The sequence below is a fragment of the Cebus imitator genome, unplaced genomic scaffold (genome assembly GCF_001604975.1).
Source record: "Cebus imitator isolate Cc_AM_T3 unplaced genomic scaffold, Cebus_imitator-1.0 Scaffold42, whole genome shotgun sequence".
Lineage (NCBI taxonomy): Eukaryota > Metazoa > Chordata > Mammalia > Primates > Cebidae > Cebus > Cebus imitator.
This window is the reverse complement of record NW_016107357.1, coordinates 18,208,080-18,224,823: the sequence shown is the minus strand read 5'-3', so window position 1 is coordinate 18,224,823 and position 16,744 is coordinate 18,208,080. Positions and strand designations below refer to the sequence as shown.

General features: G+C 44.0%; 1 protein-coding gene across 1 annotated transcript; it reads left to right on the top strand.

The window, feature by feature from the left end:
* The first annotated feature begins 1,188 nt into the window (after positions 1–1,188).
* On the top strand, positions 1,189–9,546 carry ZP4 (zona pellucida glycoprotein 4). Its single transcript, XM_017526614.2, has 12 exons — positions 1,189–1,645; positions 1,930–2,051; positions 2,137–2,239; positions 3,214–3,366; positions 4,165–4,352; positions 4,853–4,950; positions 5,823–5,953; positions 6,120–6,309; positions 6,381–6,531; positions 6,834–6,912; positions 9,093–9,200; positions 9,392–9,546. The coding sequence occupies exons 1-12, from the start codon at positions 1,471–1,473 to the stop codon at positions 9,517–9,519; spliced, it is 1,626 nt and encodes a 541-aa protein (XP_017382103.1). The 5' UTR covers positions 1,189–1,470; the 3' UTR covers positions 9,520–9,546.
* The last annotated feature ends 7,198 nt before the right edge of the window (positions 9,547–16,744 follow it).

Sequence of the window (16,744 nt, the reverse complement as noted above, 5' to 3'; positions counted from 1 at the left end):
AGAAATGCCAGTCTAAAAACATTCAGGGGACAATTTGGGAACATTGGTGGGAGACTACAGAAGACGAGTTCCCACACTGTCACCTCTCCAGTGGGGAACGTATCCATTCATCCCCAAATCTTTCAGAATTCCTCTATGGGCTAGTCTGACACTAGCCTAAAGAGTGACCAAAGTGTATATAAATTGTAGTTTATGTGGAAAACAAAAATGTAGAAAGCAAGCAAGAAAGAAACCCTGACATCTTTATGAAATATGCCTGAAATACAGCTAAATTATATATATATATACATATATATATTTTTTTTTTTTTTGAGATGGAGTCTCATTCTCTTACCAGGCTGCAGTACAGTGACAGGATCTCAGCTCACTGCAACCTCTGCCTCCTGGGTTTAAGCGATTCTCCTGCCTCAGCCTCCCGAGTAGCTGGGACTGCAGGGGCCTGCCACCACGCCAGGCTAATTTTCGTTTTTTTACTAGAGACAGAGTTTCACTATGTTGGCCAGGCTGGTCTCAACTCCTATCTTCAGGTGATCCACCCGTCTCAGCCTCCCAAAGTGCTGGGATTATAGGGATGAGCCACAGCGCCCAACCTGCTCAATGATAAAGTTTTAAAATCACTCTAAGAGGCAGAACTAGTTGGAGGAATTCATGGCCTAATACACATTTCCCCCAGATCCTGTGAGCAAGCACTGTAGGACAGTTATGGCAAAACGAAATGCTCTGGAATTTGTTGAAAGATTGCTGTGGCAGGATTCTCTCTGAGGACCAGGAAAGGGTTCAAAATCAACCTTTCTCAGGAAACAAGTTTCGATTTTCATAGAATTTCAAAACAGACTCTAATTGTACGGAAACTTTTCTAGAATGGATGGAGAAGGTGACAAGGCTTCTCAAGGGCCCCAACTCCCACCCAACGATGTTGACTGAGCACTCGTTGCTTGGCTAAGCCCCGTGCCAGGCACTTGACATTAGGATCTCTCATTTAATCCTCAAGCACACCAGTGCCAGGAGATCGCATTCCCATTCTACAGATGAGAAAACCAAGATTCAGAGTTCACAACTTACCCAGACCCCATAGTTCATAGATGGCAGTTCCATACCCAAATATGCAAAATTCTAGAGGGAGGCCTTCTGAAGTCAATAAGCTAAATAAACTAGTGGAACAGGTGCAATACTGAGCAACCCTGAGGAAGCTTTCTTTCCTTTTTGTTAGCTAAAAGTTACTATATTTTTCTTGGGCTCCAAAGTCTGCCTGGATTGTGGTGTTTAATTTGAGGCAGCTGCTGACTGTGCCCCAAAGCAACTGAAGCTAAAGAATTATCCTTTCTAAAGGCATCCCACCTGAGTGTCACAAAGATGTGCAGCTGAAACCAGGCCTGCCTTCTGTATATAAAGGAATCTGGGCAGGAGACCCACTGGCTCTTGGGAGAGGAGGTAGAGAGCTTCCAGCCAGCGGGAACTCCTGGTAGCATCATGTGGCTGCCACAGTGCGTCTTGCTGTGTGCATCATTATCTCTTGCTCTGAGTGGCCAGCATAAGCCTGAGGCATCAGATTATTCCAGTGTGCTCCATTGTGGACTGGGGAGCTTCCAGTTTACTGTAAACCTCAGCCAGGAGGCAGCGTCTCCTCCGGTACTAATATCTTGGGGTAAGTTTGTATGACTTGCCTTGCTTAGCCAAGCAATGATACATCTTCTCTACTACCTAAGAGTTCTCCCTGGCTTCCTGTCTTGATACTTTCCCCCTTTCACATCTTTCTGCAAAAGAACTAGTCTAAGTTACAACCGCATCTGATCTGAATGTGATTTCCCTCTTGCTCCTCTTACTGATAGCTGCTCCTTGGGGTCTAATGGCAAGGCTGACTGTCCTCTCTGGCACTGGTGACGATGGAGACTGACTGCCATGTGTTTTCACCTCTCCCCACTCCTCCAGACAAGCAAGGGCTGTTGCACAAGCTGCAGAATGACTCTGACTGTGGCACCTGGATAAGAAAGGGTCCGGGCAGCTCTGTGGTGTTGGAAACAAGCTACAGCAGCTGCTTTGTCACTGAGTGGGTGAGTATGACTCAGTAGCCAGGGACGCTGGGTGGAGACCCTCATGCTACTATCCAGGCTGATGCCCAAGGGCCTGTCTCTCTAGGACTCCCATTACATCATGGCAGTCGGAGTTGAAGGAGCAGGTGCAGCTAAACACAAGACAGTCACAGAGAGGAAGCTGCTGAAGTGTCCCAGGGATCTTCTAGGTAAAGGCTGGAAGCTCTCACGTTCTGGGTGTGGTGAGGGTGCTCTTGGTTTTCTCTGATGGGCTCTGTGCAGTGACACCTGGCACTAACGAAGGATCATCTCCCAGCTCTCCCCTCCATGGGCAGTCCTTAGGATAACTACCAACTGAAAGTCCTCAATACCGAGGCACTGTGGGCAAGCACCTCAGGTGTTACCTTCCCTAATCCTAACCCAGTGCTGTAAACATTACTTCTATCACCTGCCAGGAAGTTTGCCCAAGGGCCTATCACTGATGAGTGATAGAGCTGGGATTCAAAGAACCCTCCCAGGACCAGGGGCTTTTCACCCATAGGAAGAATCATAGGGAAGAAATCTGAAGCTAGCAAGGGGACTTGAAACATCTCCACGCAGCTGGCTGTGCACTGAGACGAGGACACAAGCCTCCCATACCATCAGCTGGGGGCTAGCTCTTCATTTCCCTAGGGAATAGGGTGGGACGTATGGTTCCTACTCCAGAAAGTCTTGCCTGAGAGCCTGTCTTCAAAGTCAGAACACACTCAAACTCACAATTCACTGCTTTGCTTCCCAATACATAGCCGGGATGGGCAGTGCTAATAGAATGAGGAATCACAGTCCCCACCCCAGTTCTGAACCAGACCTGAACTCAAAAACAATCTTCAGATAACTCATACCCACACTAGGGCTTGAGAAACCTCTAAAGAACAGAAGGAAGGATTGTTACTTAAAGGAGTAAGGAGCCCCCACTGCTTCCACCGATCTTGTCAGCATTCTTTTTTCAAAAAGTAATGTCAGGGCACTCTTACAAGGTGAGTTAATGTTGACAGCCTCCCAAGACTGTATCTACAATATGGAATAGGTACACCTAATTCAATCATCTATAGATCTACGGGAATCCGATGTCAATGGCTTGTAACAAAAGGGTATTCAAGACTATTCCATGACCTAACTTGAGTTACTCTTTTTCAAAACCTAGCCCGAGATGCTCCAGGTACTGACTGGTGTGGGTCCATCCCAGCCAGGGACAGGCTGCCATGTGCACCTTCACCCATCTCTCGAGGAGACTGTGAGAAACTGGGCTGTTGTTACAGCCCTGGAGAGGTGAATTCCTGCTACTACGGAAACACCGGTGAGTAAGCGACCACACCTCTACAACCAGCTGAAGAAGTGTGCCAATTACAGTGAGACCGGAGAGGGGGTTTGCCCAGAAGGCAAATGTCAAATGATAGCAGGCTATTTGTCCATGTGACCTAGAACCCTTGATCCCAATGTAACAGACCTTTCTACAGCTTCCATCGTCTGTTCTCACAGATGCAGATATAAAACCAATAATGCTCAGACTCGAAGGCTATGTGCCAGATAATTGCTAGTGCCAGGTAACTGCTAATTGACAGAAACTTAACTTTTCCCCAAGGAATAGCAACTTAGGGTGATGGCCTGGGATTGTCTAGGGAGCCTCACTTTAAAGCTGTTGCTTTCTGCATGTCTCAAGTCCTACTGATATTTTCTAACATAAACTCGCCCTCAAAGAGCATGTATAGATTGGTGCAGAAATAATAGTGGCTTTGGACATTTCATTGTGGCAAAAGCTACGATTACTTCACCAATCTAATACATTGCATGCTCTATTCAAAGACCTTAACTGACAAGCAAAATAGGTAGGAGCGACTAGCCCTTTCTTACACACGAAACTGAAGTAAGGAGGCTCAATACCTTGCTTGAGGTCCCACAATGAGTGGGGGAGGCAAAACTCAACCCCATGCTCTCATTTAGAGCCTGGGTTAAACTGGGAGATCTTGCATTGAGGTCATCAGCTGGGAACACTAACTTCTCAGTGGGATTAAAAGTAACGAAGTGGTTAGACTGTCATCTGGTTCTCCCCATGAAGGGAGAGAGGACCTGCCTTCACCCAGCTGCTCTGTTTCAGTGACTTTGGACTGTACCCGAGAGGGCCACTTCTCTATCGCTGTGTCTCGGAACGTGGCCTCGCCACCGCTGCTGTTGGATTCTGTGCACTTGACCTTGAGGAATGACAGTGTATGTAAGCCTGTGATAGCAACGCAAGCCTTCGTCCTGTTCCGCTTTCCATTTACTTCCTGTGGTACCACAAAACAGGTGAGCAGTCGGGCTCTGTTCCTGGCTCTGGAAGTCAGGTGGGAACGTCCCAGTGACTAATGGGGGAGAGCTGAAAGACTTCTGCCATGAAGGATACGCATGACTCCTGCTTGGAGCTCGGGAGTCTCTAGGGCAGGAGAATGCCTCCTCACCGAAAATTAATCTCCCCTGGTTGTTTAGCTAAGGCCATCACAGCTGTGATCTAGTTAAGGGGCTGTCTTTAACGAAGCTTAGAGGAAAGAAACCAGGGATGCTGACTGGAATTGGTAGCGCTTCAGCTGTCTCTTCTAGGTAATCAAATTCCCCTTCCAATTCCTTTGTCCTGAAATAAGGCAAAGGGGTAACTGGCCAGCTTGTTGCTGCTGTGTGTTCTTGCCTCTGCTGAAGGAACAGGAAATGTAACATACAACAGGGTAGTGTTGCTGGGTACTTAGAGCAAGTGGAGTCAAGCAGCATAATACTACTAGAAACGATGAAGATTTCTCCATCTGTTTCTGTAGATCACTGGAGACCAAGCAGTATATGAAAATGAACTGGTGGCAACCAGAGACGTGAAAAACGGGAGCAGTGGCTCTGTCACTCGTGACAGTATCTTCAGGTAAGGTCGTGGGTAACCTGACCCTGCTTGGCCAGAACAATTTCCCCTCTTCCGTAAAACAGGAGTTCTCTGTAAGCCCTGAATCTACAAATGAGCACTCCTCGGCAACAGGAGAACCTGCCTGCTACCTTGGTTCACTAATAGCACTGCTCACTACTTGATTAAGGCCATCTGTGTTGCTGTCTCCAATCCGCCTAAGCCTTAAGCTCACCTGAAGCTGTGCTATTTCCCTTAACTGGATTTTCTTTATTTTGTCCTTCTCCAGTCTCCTTTTCAGCTGACGTTTTCCCATTCTGTCTTGGTCTTCTCCATGGTCCATGCTGCAGCCAAAAGAATCCCTTTAACACCTTGCATCTATCGGATCACACACCTTAAAGCTATGGAAAAACAAGAAAGCTTTCAGAGGAGCATCAGGACCCTGCATAAAACAGCTACTTCATCTCGAGCCTGTTCACTTCTAACATTCTCAGTCCCTCACTCACTCTTCCTTGACTGCTGACTGGTTCTTCTACGGAACTCACATAGGGTCTCAAGCACACCCTTGCCTCCAGCCTTTGTTCTACATAGGGTGAGGCTCTCCCTGCTTCTAAAGTTTCTTTTACCTTCATATCAAGATACCTGTAAGGTCTTCCCTGATCTTCTCTACTATAGGCATCTGTTTCTCATGATACATGTTGATTTCTTTATGCTTCTCTCTAAGTCAAACGTTGGTCCTGCTTGGCGTATTTCTCTCCCCAACTAAAATACAGTTCCCGGCAGGGCAGGAATGATATCCTTTGTATTTGTAAGGCTGTCTAGCACTTAATGGTTCCTTAAGAAAGGATGGCACCCACCTCCCACAGCCAGCTAGCTAAAATCTTGTTTCTCTGCAGGCTCCGTGTCAGCTGCAGCTACTCAGTAAGTAGCAGCTCTCTCCCAGTCAACGTCCAGGTTTTCACTCTCCCACCGCCCTTTCCTGAGACCCAGCCTGGACCCCTCACTCTGGAACTTCAGATTGCCAAAGGTATGACTGCCTTGGCTGGAGCAGCTGGCCTAGAGTCTAAATCCAGTCTTCTGGGGCATGAAGATCCTGACTTAGTAGCAAGACACTTAGAGCTGTTTCATGGGGTGACAGTTCCTCAAGTCACTGAGAGGCTACCACTTTAAATCCTTATTTTGGCCTCTTGCAGATAAAAACTATGGATCCTACTATGGTGTTGGTGACTACCCAGTGGTGAAGGTGCTTCGGGATCCCATTTACGTGGAGGTCTCCATCCTTCACAGAACAGACCCCTACCTAGGGCTGTTGCTGCATGAGTGCTGGGCAACACCCAGCACAGACCCCCTGAGTCAGCCACAGTGGCCCATCCTGGTAAAGGGGTAAGTGGCTCTTCCATGCATCTGTGTTGAGACTGTCAAGCCCATCCTGACTGCTGGATCTCTTGGTCTAGATGCCCCTACACTGGAGACAACTATCGGACCCAGCTGATCCCAGTCCAGAAAGCCTTGGATCTGCCCTTTCCCTCACACCACCAGCGCTTCAGCATCTTCACCTTCAGCTTTGTGGACCCTACAGCTGTGAAGCAGGCCCTTAGGGGACCGGTAGGATGTTCCCTTCCATGCCCCTCAGCAGGGCTCTGAACCTCCTCAGCTTAGAACTCCTCCCATGTTCTATTACTCCAGCAGTCAAGGAAGCCCTTTAGTGCTGGCTGTTGGTAATGCCTCAGAGCACCCCTTGTTGCCAATCACATGAATGACATCTGTCAAGTGGACTCTAGTTCTTTAGTGCTATTGTGTTACCAACTTGGACCATATCAATTTTCTGATAACTTCCTTGAACTTCTTCCTGGGGAGACAAATGGCATGGTGGTACTACAAATGACCTGAATTCTGTTGGCTCCCAGGTGTATCTGCACTGCAGCGTGTCAGTCTGCCAGCCTGCTGAGACACCGTCCTGTGTGGTATCCTGCCCTGATCTCAGCCGTGCGTATCCAAACTCTTAATGTGAGAGGACAGACTTGAATAAATCTTAAGTCCCATGTCTAACCTTTCCTAGCCTCTGGCCAAATGACTCACGCTGAAGATTGATCTTATTAAGGACTCTTTAAGTACTTACAGTGCCATAGAACAAAGATGACTAGCTTCCCAGAATCCCATGTCTCCTAAAACAAGCTACAAGGATTCTGGTAACCCTCAATCTTAGCTTTTTCCATATAAACTTGAATTCATCCAGGAGCCAAGGCAGTTTATGGCCTATCTCATGTCTCATTTTAACAAAATACACCTGGATAGTTGACAAACCCGTCTATACCTGCTTGACAGGTCTGGCAATGCAGCCTAAAGATCTATAAGTAGAAGGACTGGACCTAGAATGTCCTCTCCAGTTGGTTGGGGCCAATGCTTCTAAATGGTAGTCAGTGGGTCCACATGTCTATCTGGTTCTACCTATATTTGTCTAGCCTGAGTGAGGTGGAATTCATCACCTCAAGCTTTAAGTCCCCTCCAGCTCTGAGAATGGGACCAGTCATCTGTATCAGCCCTCCTGCGACCCTGAGGCACAGCATAGTAACTAAATAGTGCTTACTATGCAGAATTCATCAAATAATTTAACACCTTCAAATATGCTTATTATCCCTACTTCTAAAGAACAGAATCATCTTAGATTGAGGTCCTACAACTGACAAATAGAATTAAAACAATTCTACATTGTTTCTCCTTTTTTTTTTTGACTAGCTCTTGCTCTGTCACACAGGCTAGAGTACAATGGCATGATTATAGTTCATGGTAGCCTTGACCTCCTGAGCTCAAGTGATCCAGTTCAGTCTCCCAAGTAATTAGAGCTACAGGCATGTCCCACCATGCCCAGTTTTTTTTTTTTTTTTTTTTTTTTTTATTGGGTATTTCCTCTTTTTTTTTTTTCCTTGAGGGTCTTCCTTTTCATTTTTTTTTTTGAAAGGGAGTTTCTTTGTCCAGGCTGTAGTGCAATGGTGTGATTTTTGGCTCACTGCAACCTCCAGCTCCTGGATTCAAGTGATTCTCCTGCCTCAGCCTCCTGAGTAGCTGTGGTTACAGGAATGTGCCAAGACACCCAGCTAATTGTATTTTTAATAGAGATGGGGTTTCACCATGTTGGCCAGGCTGGTCTTGAACTCCTGACCTAGGTGATCTGCCTACCTTGGCCTTCCAAAGTGCTAGAAATGCAGATCTGAGCCACTGGGCCTGACCTGTTTTATTTTTTATAGAGATGAATCTTACTATGTTGCCCGGGCTGGCCTCAAACTCCAGAAATCAGTGTGGTTCCCCCCCCCCCCCCCCCCCCCCCCCCCCTTTGTTTTTTTCCTTTTTTTTTTTTTTTTTTTTTTTGAGACGAAGTCTCGCACTATCACTCAGGCTGTAGTGCAGTGGCATGATGGCATGATCTCAGCTCACTGCAATCTCCACCTCCTGGGTTCAAGCAATTATCCTGCCTCAGCCTCCCGAGTAGCTGGGACCACAGGTGTGCAGCTGGGACCACAGGTGTGTGCCACCATGCCCAGCTATATTTTTTTGCATTTTTAGTAGAGATGGGGTTTCACCACACCACATTGGCCAGTATGGTCTCGATCTCCTGACCTCGTGATGCACCACCTCGGCCTCCCAAAGTGCTTGAATTACAGGCATGAGCCACTGTGCCCAGCCCTGTTTTTCACTTTCTCATTTTCCATTTGCATCTTTCTTAATACAACAGGATACAGAAAACATAAAGCTGTACTTATATTTCAAGTAAATCAAATTGTTTTACTTCATTTGAAAACCAGATCTAAACTTTCTCATTAAATTGTTTTCTCTGCACCTCAGCCTCCAAGTTGTTTTAATAGTTATCTTTGAATCACAGGGAAAGATCTCTGAATTACAAACATCTTACTGTCAAAGTACTCTATTTAGAAAGGGATGGAAGTTCAGAGATAGTTTCACCAGGACTTTGGTATAAAGATGTTTTAAGGCAATGGCGTCAGATACAGAATCGCTCTTGTTCAAGTACATATTTATATACTTAATGGAATTTTTGTAAGGCACAGAACCAAGCTTTACATAGAGAGACTTGGCCTTGTACCATAACATTTTCTATCCCTGCCCTATGTGTGCAAAAAACAATGAATTACTAGGTCTCACTTCTCTAACAGGAAGAAGAAGAAGTTCTGACACCAGTTTTCAGAGCACTACCGCTAGTGTTTCTAGCAAAGGCCCCATGATTCTACTCCAGGCCACTAAGGACCCTCCAGAAAAGCTCCGTAAGTATCCAAGAGGGACGAAACCAAACTAGCGAACAAACTACCAGCGAAACCGAAGCTCCTTCCTCCTTCCTATTCCTCATTGTTCTAGTCAAGACATTGACCTTCCAGTAGCAGAAGACTGCTAGTCTTTGCCAGGACACTGAACCACTTGGTTTTGGCACATACTAATCTACCTTTCCATCCTCCAGGTGTTCCTGTGGACTCGAAACTTCTGTGGGTGGCAGGTCTTACTGGGACCTTGATCCTTGGAGCCTTGTTAGTATCCTACTTGGCTATCAGGAAACGGATGAATTACCCCAACCAAATGTATCAATAAAACCAGATTGTACTCTCAGCCTGTGCTGAGCTGCTCATTTGAAAGGTAAAAGATTAATTTGAGATGAGTTCATCTGTTCATGTCATTTTCTCAAGTTTGGTGGCAGTATTCACCTGAGAATAGAATAAAAACTGATACAATTTCACACTTAGTAGAGGCCTTAGCTCGGAACATGGAATAAAACTCTTCCATGAGATCAATGAAACTAGGGTAGAAGTAATTATGAATCTAGATCACTGGTTCTCAAACCTGAATGTCCCTCAGGATCATGGGAGGGCTGGTAGAAACAGGTGATTGATCCCATTCTGGGAGTTGGATTCAGTAGGTCTGGACAAAGGTTTAAACTCTCCTTTCTAGCCATTTCCTAGATGATGCTGATCTTCCCTGGTCTGAGGACCAGACTTAAACCAACATCTAGAACTTTAACTAAAAGGTATCTGATTATAGGTTGGCCCAACTGGAGGTGGCTTGATCATTAGAGACTTGGTTTTGAGCCAGAACTGACAAGTGGTTTCCTAGTCTTAGTTCTTTTTTAAAGGGGATGGGGTAGGGATACCATCACTGACTTCTCAAGTTAAATGTCCTGTTTTAAGGAACTTTCTTGTAACTGATGCTGCTGGTCAGCCATACTCCAGGGTATTCTCTGTTTTCACTGAAGTTCTGAAACTAATCCTGGTTCTAACAATTTCACCTACTTATTCTTCAGGGAATAACTTGTAAAGTTTCAGCAAGTCAAGGTATTACACTCCTGAACAGCTACTCTGTTGTCAGGCAAGCCTACTTCAAATGACTAAAAACTATCCTTACAGGGATACTACACGTGTTTTTCATGCAACAAACTGAGAAGCTTGAAGTTAACATACTTGAGCCTCATGAAAATGACAGGCATGCATTCATCCCCAATGTCTAGAATACAGGAGAGATGAAAGTCAAATAACTTGCCCAGGGCTCCTTGAACAACAGATAGTGCTAAAACTTGGAGTCTAACTTGTACTCTTAACTCCCCATGATACTGAAAACTGAGTTCTTCACAAAGACTAGTTACCAGTGGTAGCATAGATGCAGCTTCATAAAAGGTCGTTCTAGGCTTATGGAAAGATAGTGGCTGGGGGAGATCATGGCTATGCTACATGCAAAGGTCTGTGTGTTGACCTGTGCTGAAGGCTGAGACGTTTAGAGAAGGGTAGACTGGCCACAGTGGGGTAGTCCTGGGTGACTAGGTTCTACAACTCAAGTATAACTACAAGCTACCTTGGCAATCAGATGAAGCTTAATTTAATATTGAATATTTTAATATATTCAAGGTTTTGCTTTCTTAATCTCTGAACCAGTATACTCACAGCAAATTTTAATTTTAATGTTAAACATTAATTGGAAATACTATGTACTTCTAGATATTAGGTTGTTGGAAAAACTTAGACCCAACCATTTTCCAATAGCTGAATAGTACCTGTTCTAAACTAAAATTCTTACACTAACCAGACTTTCAAGTGCTCAACAGCTGCTGCTGGCAGAGAGGTATTCTAGCTAGTTGTGTTATGACTCAAGTCTACCCAATTAAAATGTAGATTGCCCATATAGGCAGCATAGGAGGCACTGGGAATAAAGCAACGAGCAGGAAGGCTTCCTCAGCAACTCTGACAAATGTCAGATGATTAAAGGAAAAAAGTTGGGTAAATGCAGAAGAGAATTGCTAAGTCTCATCTTTTTCTATGAGGAAACAGATAGGAGCATAATTTTTAAGCCTATCCCTGTAAAACAAAGTATACACGGTCCTCTAAATGCAATTGACCTGATAAGCCAGGAATCTGAGTTGCCGAAAGAGAAGAGCTTAACACAGAACCTGGCCTATAGGTCATTTGCCCCTCTAAGGAGGGTGGTAACACGTGTACCAACCAATGCATGCTGTAGTCAACCAAAGAAAACAACCCTGGCACTCAAGCCTCTACCTAGGACTTGCCAGGTTCTCTCTAGCAGGGTTTCTGGGATTTTTATATTAATATACTATATACTTTCAAAGGGAACAAAACTTATTTTCCACATTTTACCATGAAACCTCTTTTCAGAATAAGAGTAATTATATTGAACATACTTCTACAGATATAGTGTTCCTGGGTTTCTAACAATCTTTTAAAAATTAGTCTGACTACAGAGTGTTACAAGGAGAGACTGAAACATCTCTGAATTGAATAGTCTCTGCCCAAAATCTAGCTTGAAGTCGAATTGCTACTCGAAGTCGGTTTGAACCATTGACTTATAGTTTAATAATAGCCTCTTAGCTAAAGCAGAAACTTGATTTTTTCCCCCCTCAGAGGCCCCGTGAAACCTGCTTAATTTGGGGGGCATCTGTTTAATTTTAAACAGCCTCCATCAAGTAACTCACAAAAGATTACCCCAAACTCTTATTCACCCTCCTCCAAACGGGTTTAACTCATTTCTAGTCAAAACATTAGCTCTTTCCTCTCCAGCAAAAGGATTGTTCTGATCAATCCAGAATAGTATAATTCATCCCTGTTTATCTTTTTTTTCTGGAAAAAATCGCCTTTCATTTCTTGTGTGCCTCTTGCTAACTGACCTTGTAGAATGTGTACATGGCAACGTAGCCTCTTATTCTAACAGTGGGGTAGCTTTCCACGGCACAGCTGTCAGCCTCCGCTTTCCCTGCCTTGTTTTGCCTTCATACTAGCTGTGGAACAGTCCTTGCTCCCCTAAATTCCTTGAGGGTGGATACCTATTTTTGGAAACAAATTCTTCTGTTAGTGCAGTGTCAGCTCCCTCGTCATGCTTGTCTGTGAAACTGTGAAAGGGGTTCTATGTCTGTCTGTTCATATCTCTCTGGTTTGACACTTGAGTCTAACTACAGATCCTATTAGACTGGATTTTCTCTTGTATGTTAGCCAGGGTGTTCCTGTTCACGTTTGACTCAAAAAAATGAGCTTTCCAAAGTCAAGGAAGAGAAAGGCTGTGGAGTGAGAAAACTGCAAGTCATACTTCTGATAAAGGATTAGTGTCTAAAATGTAACTCAAGGAACCCAAATAAAAATGGGCAAAGGACATGGGTATCTCAAAGGATATACCAATGACCAATAAATCAGTGATACTACATATCCTCATTTATCAGGGAAATGCAAATTAAAACAAATGAGATCACCTCATACCCATCAGAATGGTTATTATCAAAAAGGAAAGACGTGTTGGTGAAGATGTAGAGAAAACGGAACCTTTGAACTCTGTAGGTGGGAATGGAAATTAGTATAGACGTCATAGAAAATGTTAGGGAGTTTCTTGGAAAAAAAAAATAGAACTACCCCCATGATCCAGCAATCCCACTAGTCTGTATGTATCCAAAGAAGTGAAATTGGTAGGTTGATGAAATATCTCCCATAGTCATCACAGCACTACTCACAGTAGCTGAGAGGTTAAATCAGTTTCTATCAATGGATGAAGAAAATGGCGTATGTATACAATGGACTATTCAGTCTTAGGAAGTCTTGTCATATGTGACATAAATAAACTTAGAGGAAAATGTTAGGTAAAATACCAGGCATAGAAAATGTACCACATGCTCCCACTTCAATGTATAGTCTTGAAGTTGAATTTGTAGAAGTAGAGAGTTGAATGGTGGTTACTGGGGGGTTTGTAGAGGATGAGATGGAAAGATGTTGATCAAAGGCTACAAAATATCAGGAATAAGTTCAAGGGATCTTTTGTATAATGTGGTGACTACAGATGGTATTCGTTCATGTTAGTATGATTTAGCCATCCTATAATGTATACATGTCTCAAGCATGTTATATACAAGTATGTTAAAGCCAATGAAATTCTATAGTATGTAAACAAGATGGAGAGAGGTTGAAGGTCTGCTGGTCACTGACAACTTGGGAACTGAAATCTTGAGAGGTGTTAAGGTTCTTTTGGTCGCTTTACAGGGAAATATTTGTCTTGGCTTACCTTGGAAGTTTAACCTGAGAGAACCCCTGAGGAAGCTGGTAGGTGACTGGAAACAGTATCTTGACTTTAGCTCCTTGTATTGAAATGTTGTATTGGATCCATTTGGACACAGTTCCCTTTTGTATTAAGAAATGAAGTCAGAGTACTCTAGTCCAACATCCAATGTGGAACTTGTTTCTGTGGTCTGCTAACGAGAGCAAGGGTAGGAAACCAGAAGTTGAAGCTGATGTTACAGAGCCATTTGGGAAGAAGCCCGTTCTAACAGGTCCTGCTCCCTGCCAGTCCCATTTTCACCCAGAATATTGGCACCAGGAGAGCCAGATACTGTTGGCAGAGATGTAATCTCTGTGAACTTGACTTGCTCGCCTTTGAAATAGAACACTATCAATTATTTCCAGCTATCTGGCTCTAAAATTTTGGTTCTCAGAACATTCTTAATCCCCTTCATTTATTTTCTGTGAAAATTTCTGTGAGTTCAGAAAGTTGAGTTACTTTCTCACCTCAAATAGAACACTGTCAATTATTTCTAGCTATCTGACTTTAAATTTTTAGTTCTTAGAACCTTCTTACTCCCCTTCAGTTACTTTCCATTGGTCTTGATTTCCAGCTATCTCTTGAAAGCTCTACTCCCATGATTTCTTGCTAAGTTTTCATGCTGTGAGCGGACAGTATGTTTTGTGTCTTATACCACTGTACATTTTGCCTTATAAGAGCTAAGTGTTAGTTTCTGTTTAATAAAGGTTTGATCAAGCCTTACTGCAACATCTGCAGGCCAGAGGAAGCAGATCGGACAGCTGTGCCACTTACTAATTGCCTCTCTTCCCACTTTTTCCAAGAAGTACTGCTTTTTAACCCTTGCTAATGTGAAGGACACTGCAGCAGGCATTGCCACAAGGAAAGCACCTTCTCCAATCCCTTCAAGTACCTAATCAGGTGACAAGAAATGGCCAAATCAAGTGAAATTTCTCATGTTGAGCACAGTGGCTGGGAAGGATACTTCCATGAAACTAGTCCATTTTTGTTTTAGGGGTGGCAGAATAATGGGCTCCAATGATACTGGATAAAATAAGTTGGACCTGCCAAATTTTCTTTTAATCTAAATATTAGAATAAGGGGCTAGATTAAAATAGTTACTATTTCATATTTGCCAAGTGTTCTTATGTGACTGATCAATTAATTTGTCTGGTCTTTTTGTTTTGTGCCACTAGAATAACTGAGACTAGGTAGTTTATAATGGACAGAACTTACTGTGGAGGCTGGGAAGTCCTAAATCAGGGTATCGGCATCTGGTAAAGGCTGCCTTGCTGTGGAGTGTAAGAAGCAGTCAGGCTTGACAGTTGATAACAGCACCAACCCCACTGAGGGGTGAAGATCTCATGGCCTAATGACCTCTTAATGATCCTACCTCTTAATACTATTACAATGGCTTTTTTTCTTTTTTGAGACAGTCGTGCTCTGTTGCCCAGGCTGGCGTTTAATAGCATTGATCTAGGCTCACTGCAGCCTTTGCCACTCAGGTTCACACAATCCTCCCACCTCAGCCTCCCAAGTACCTGGGATTATAACTGCACCTCCACACCCAGCCAATTTTTTTTATGTTTAGTATAGATGGGATGTCACCATGCTGGCCATTTCTGATCTGGAACTCTTGACCTCAAGTGACCCACCTGTGTCAGCCTCCGCAAGTGCCAGGATTACAGGTGTGAGCCACAGTGCCCGGCCCAGCCTGGTAATTAAATTTCAGGAGTTTTGGAAGCAACAACATTAAAACTATTATATCCCCTCACCAGTCTAAAAGCACAGTCCTCTTAACATTAAATTTCTTCTATGGGTCACAAACACCTAGAAGATTATTTTCAAAGAAAACAGAAGGGGAAAGGTTAGGAATTGAAATGTGTGTCAAAGGATACAAAATTTCAGCTAGGAAGAAAATAAATTCAAGAACTTTACAACATGGTGACTGCAGTTAATAACAATGTATTCTTGAACATTGCTAAGAGTAGATTGTTTTCACCACAAAAAAAAGGTAATGCATGTGGTAACTGGCTGGACTTTGCCATTCCACAACACATACATTTCAAAACATTGGCGGGGTGTGGTGGCTCACTCCTGAAATCCCAGCACTTTGGGAGGCTGAGGCGGGTAGATTGCTTGAGGTCAGAATTTTGAGACCAGCCTGGCAAACATGATGAAACCCCGTCTCTACCAAAATATAAAAATTAGCTGGTGGTGGTAGTGTGCACCTGTAATCCCAGCTACTTAGGGGGCTGAGGCAGGAAAATCACTTGAACCCAGGAGGCAGTTTGCAATGAGCCAAGATCAGGCCACTGTAGTCCAGCCTGGGCAACAGAGTGAGACTGTCAAAAAAATGTACATGATCAGTACAACTATTTGTCAATTGAAATATGCTTTTATAAATGGCAAAGCAGAAAAGATGTTTCTGCTGGCCACCCTTCCCTCACAGACAGGAGCAGTACGCCCCAAAGTGGCCCTGAGACGGGTAAGGTGTGGGAATGCTGAGAAAGCTGGTTTTGTTGCCAGTCACCTTGATGGAAGGCTACACCACCCAGACCTCAGGAAGTCAGACTTTCCTCCTAAACATTCTGTTGCCCTTGTTCAGGGCAAAGGGCCTGGCACCGAGCAGGAGATCAGAACATTTGTGGAGTGAATCATACCAAACCATGACATAATTTAACCCGATTTAAAGGAGCCTGGAAAGTTGCCAGAGAATGACTGGATTTTAAGCAGAACACATTTGCTCCCTAAGGTAATAATTTCTGACCAGGGAGGCCTCTTAGGGCCAGCAGGCTACCCACCCCTGACTTTTCACCTTCTTTGCACTCTAACTCATGTGTCTCCAGGATGACACCCTTGGCTCATGGAAATCAAAGAAGCTCTGTGATAACAAATGATTGTGCTTTGGTTGGAACTTAATTATCTTCATCTTTTGACACTCAGGAAACACTCAGGTTCGGGGTTTTCTGTTAATATAACCACAACTCACTCATCCCCTTGAGGAAAAAGCACTTGATCACAATGAAAATAAAAGTGCCATGAAGAAACATCATAAATCCAGTCCCAGCTACTCAGGAGGCTCAGGTGGGAGGATGGATTGAGCCTGGGGGGCGGGGGAGCAGAGATTGTAGTGAGTCGAGATCGTGCCATTGCACTCCAGCCTGGGTGACAGAGTGAGACCCTGTCTCAAAAATCTCAAATCCAATGGCAGCTATACTTGGCCTTTGTTTCTCATAATTTTTTTTTTTTTTTTTAAATA

Bases quoted from the DNA above. Each gene is read 5' to 3' on its own strand.
- ZP4 (XM_017526614.2), top strand. From the start codon at position 1,471: ATGTGGCTGCCACAGTGCGTCTTGCTGTGTGCATCATTATCTCTTGCT. The intron at 3,367-4,164 runs GTGAGTAAGCGA...GCTCTGTTTCAG, and splicing joins CTGCTACTACGGAAACACCG to TGACTTTGGACTGTACCCGA. The intron at 9,201-9,391 runs GTAAGTATCCAA...TCCATCCTCCAG, and splicing joins GGACCCTCCAGAAAAGCTCC to GTGTTCCTGTGGACTCGAAA.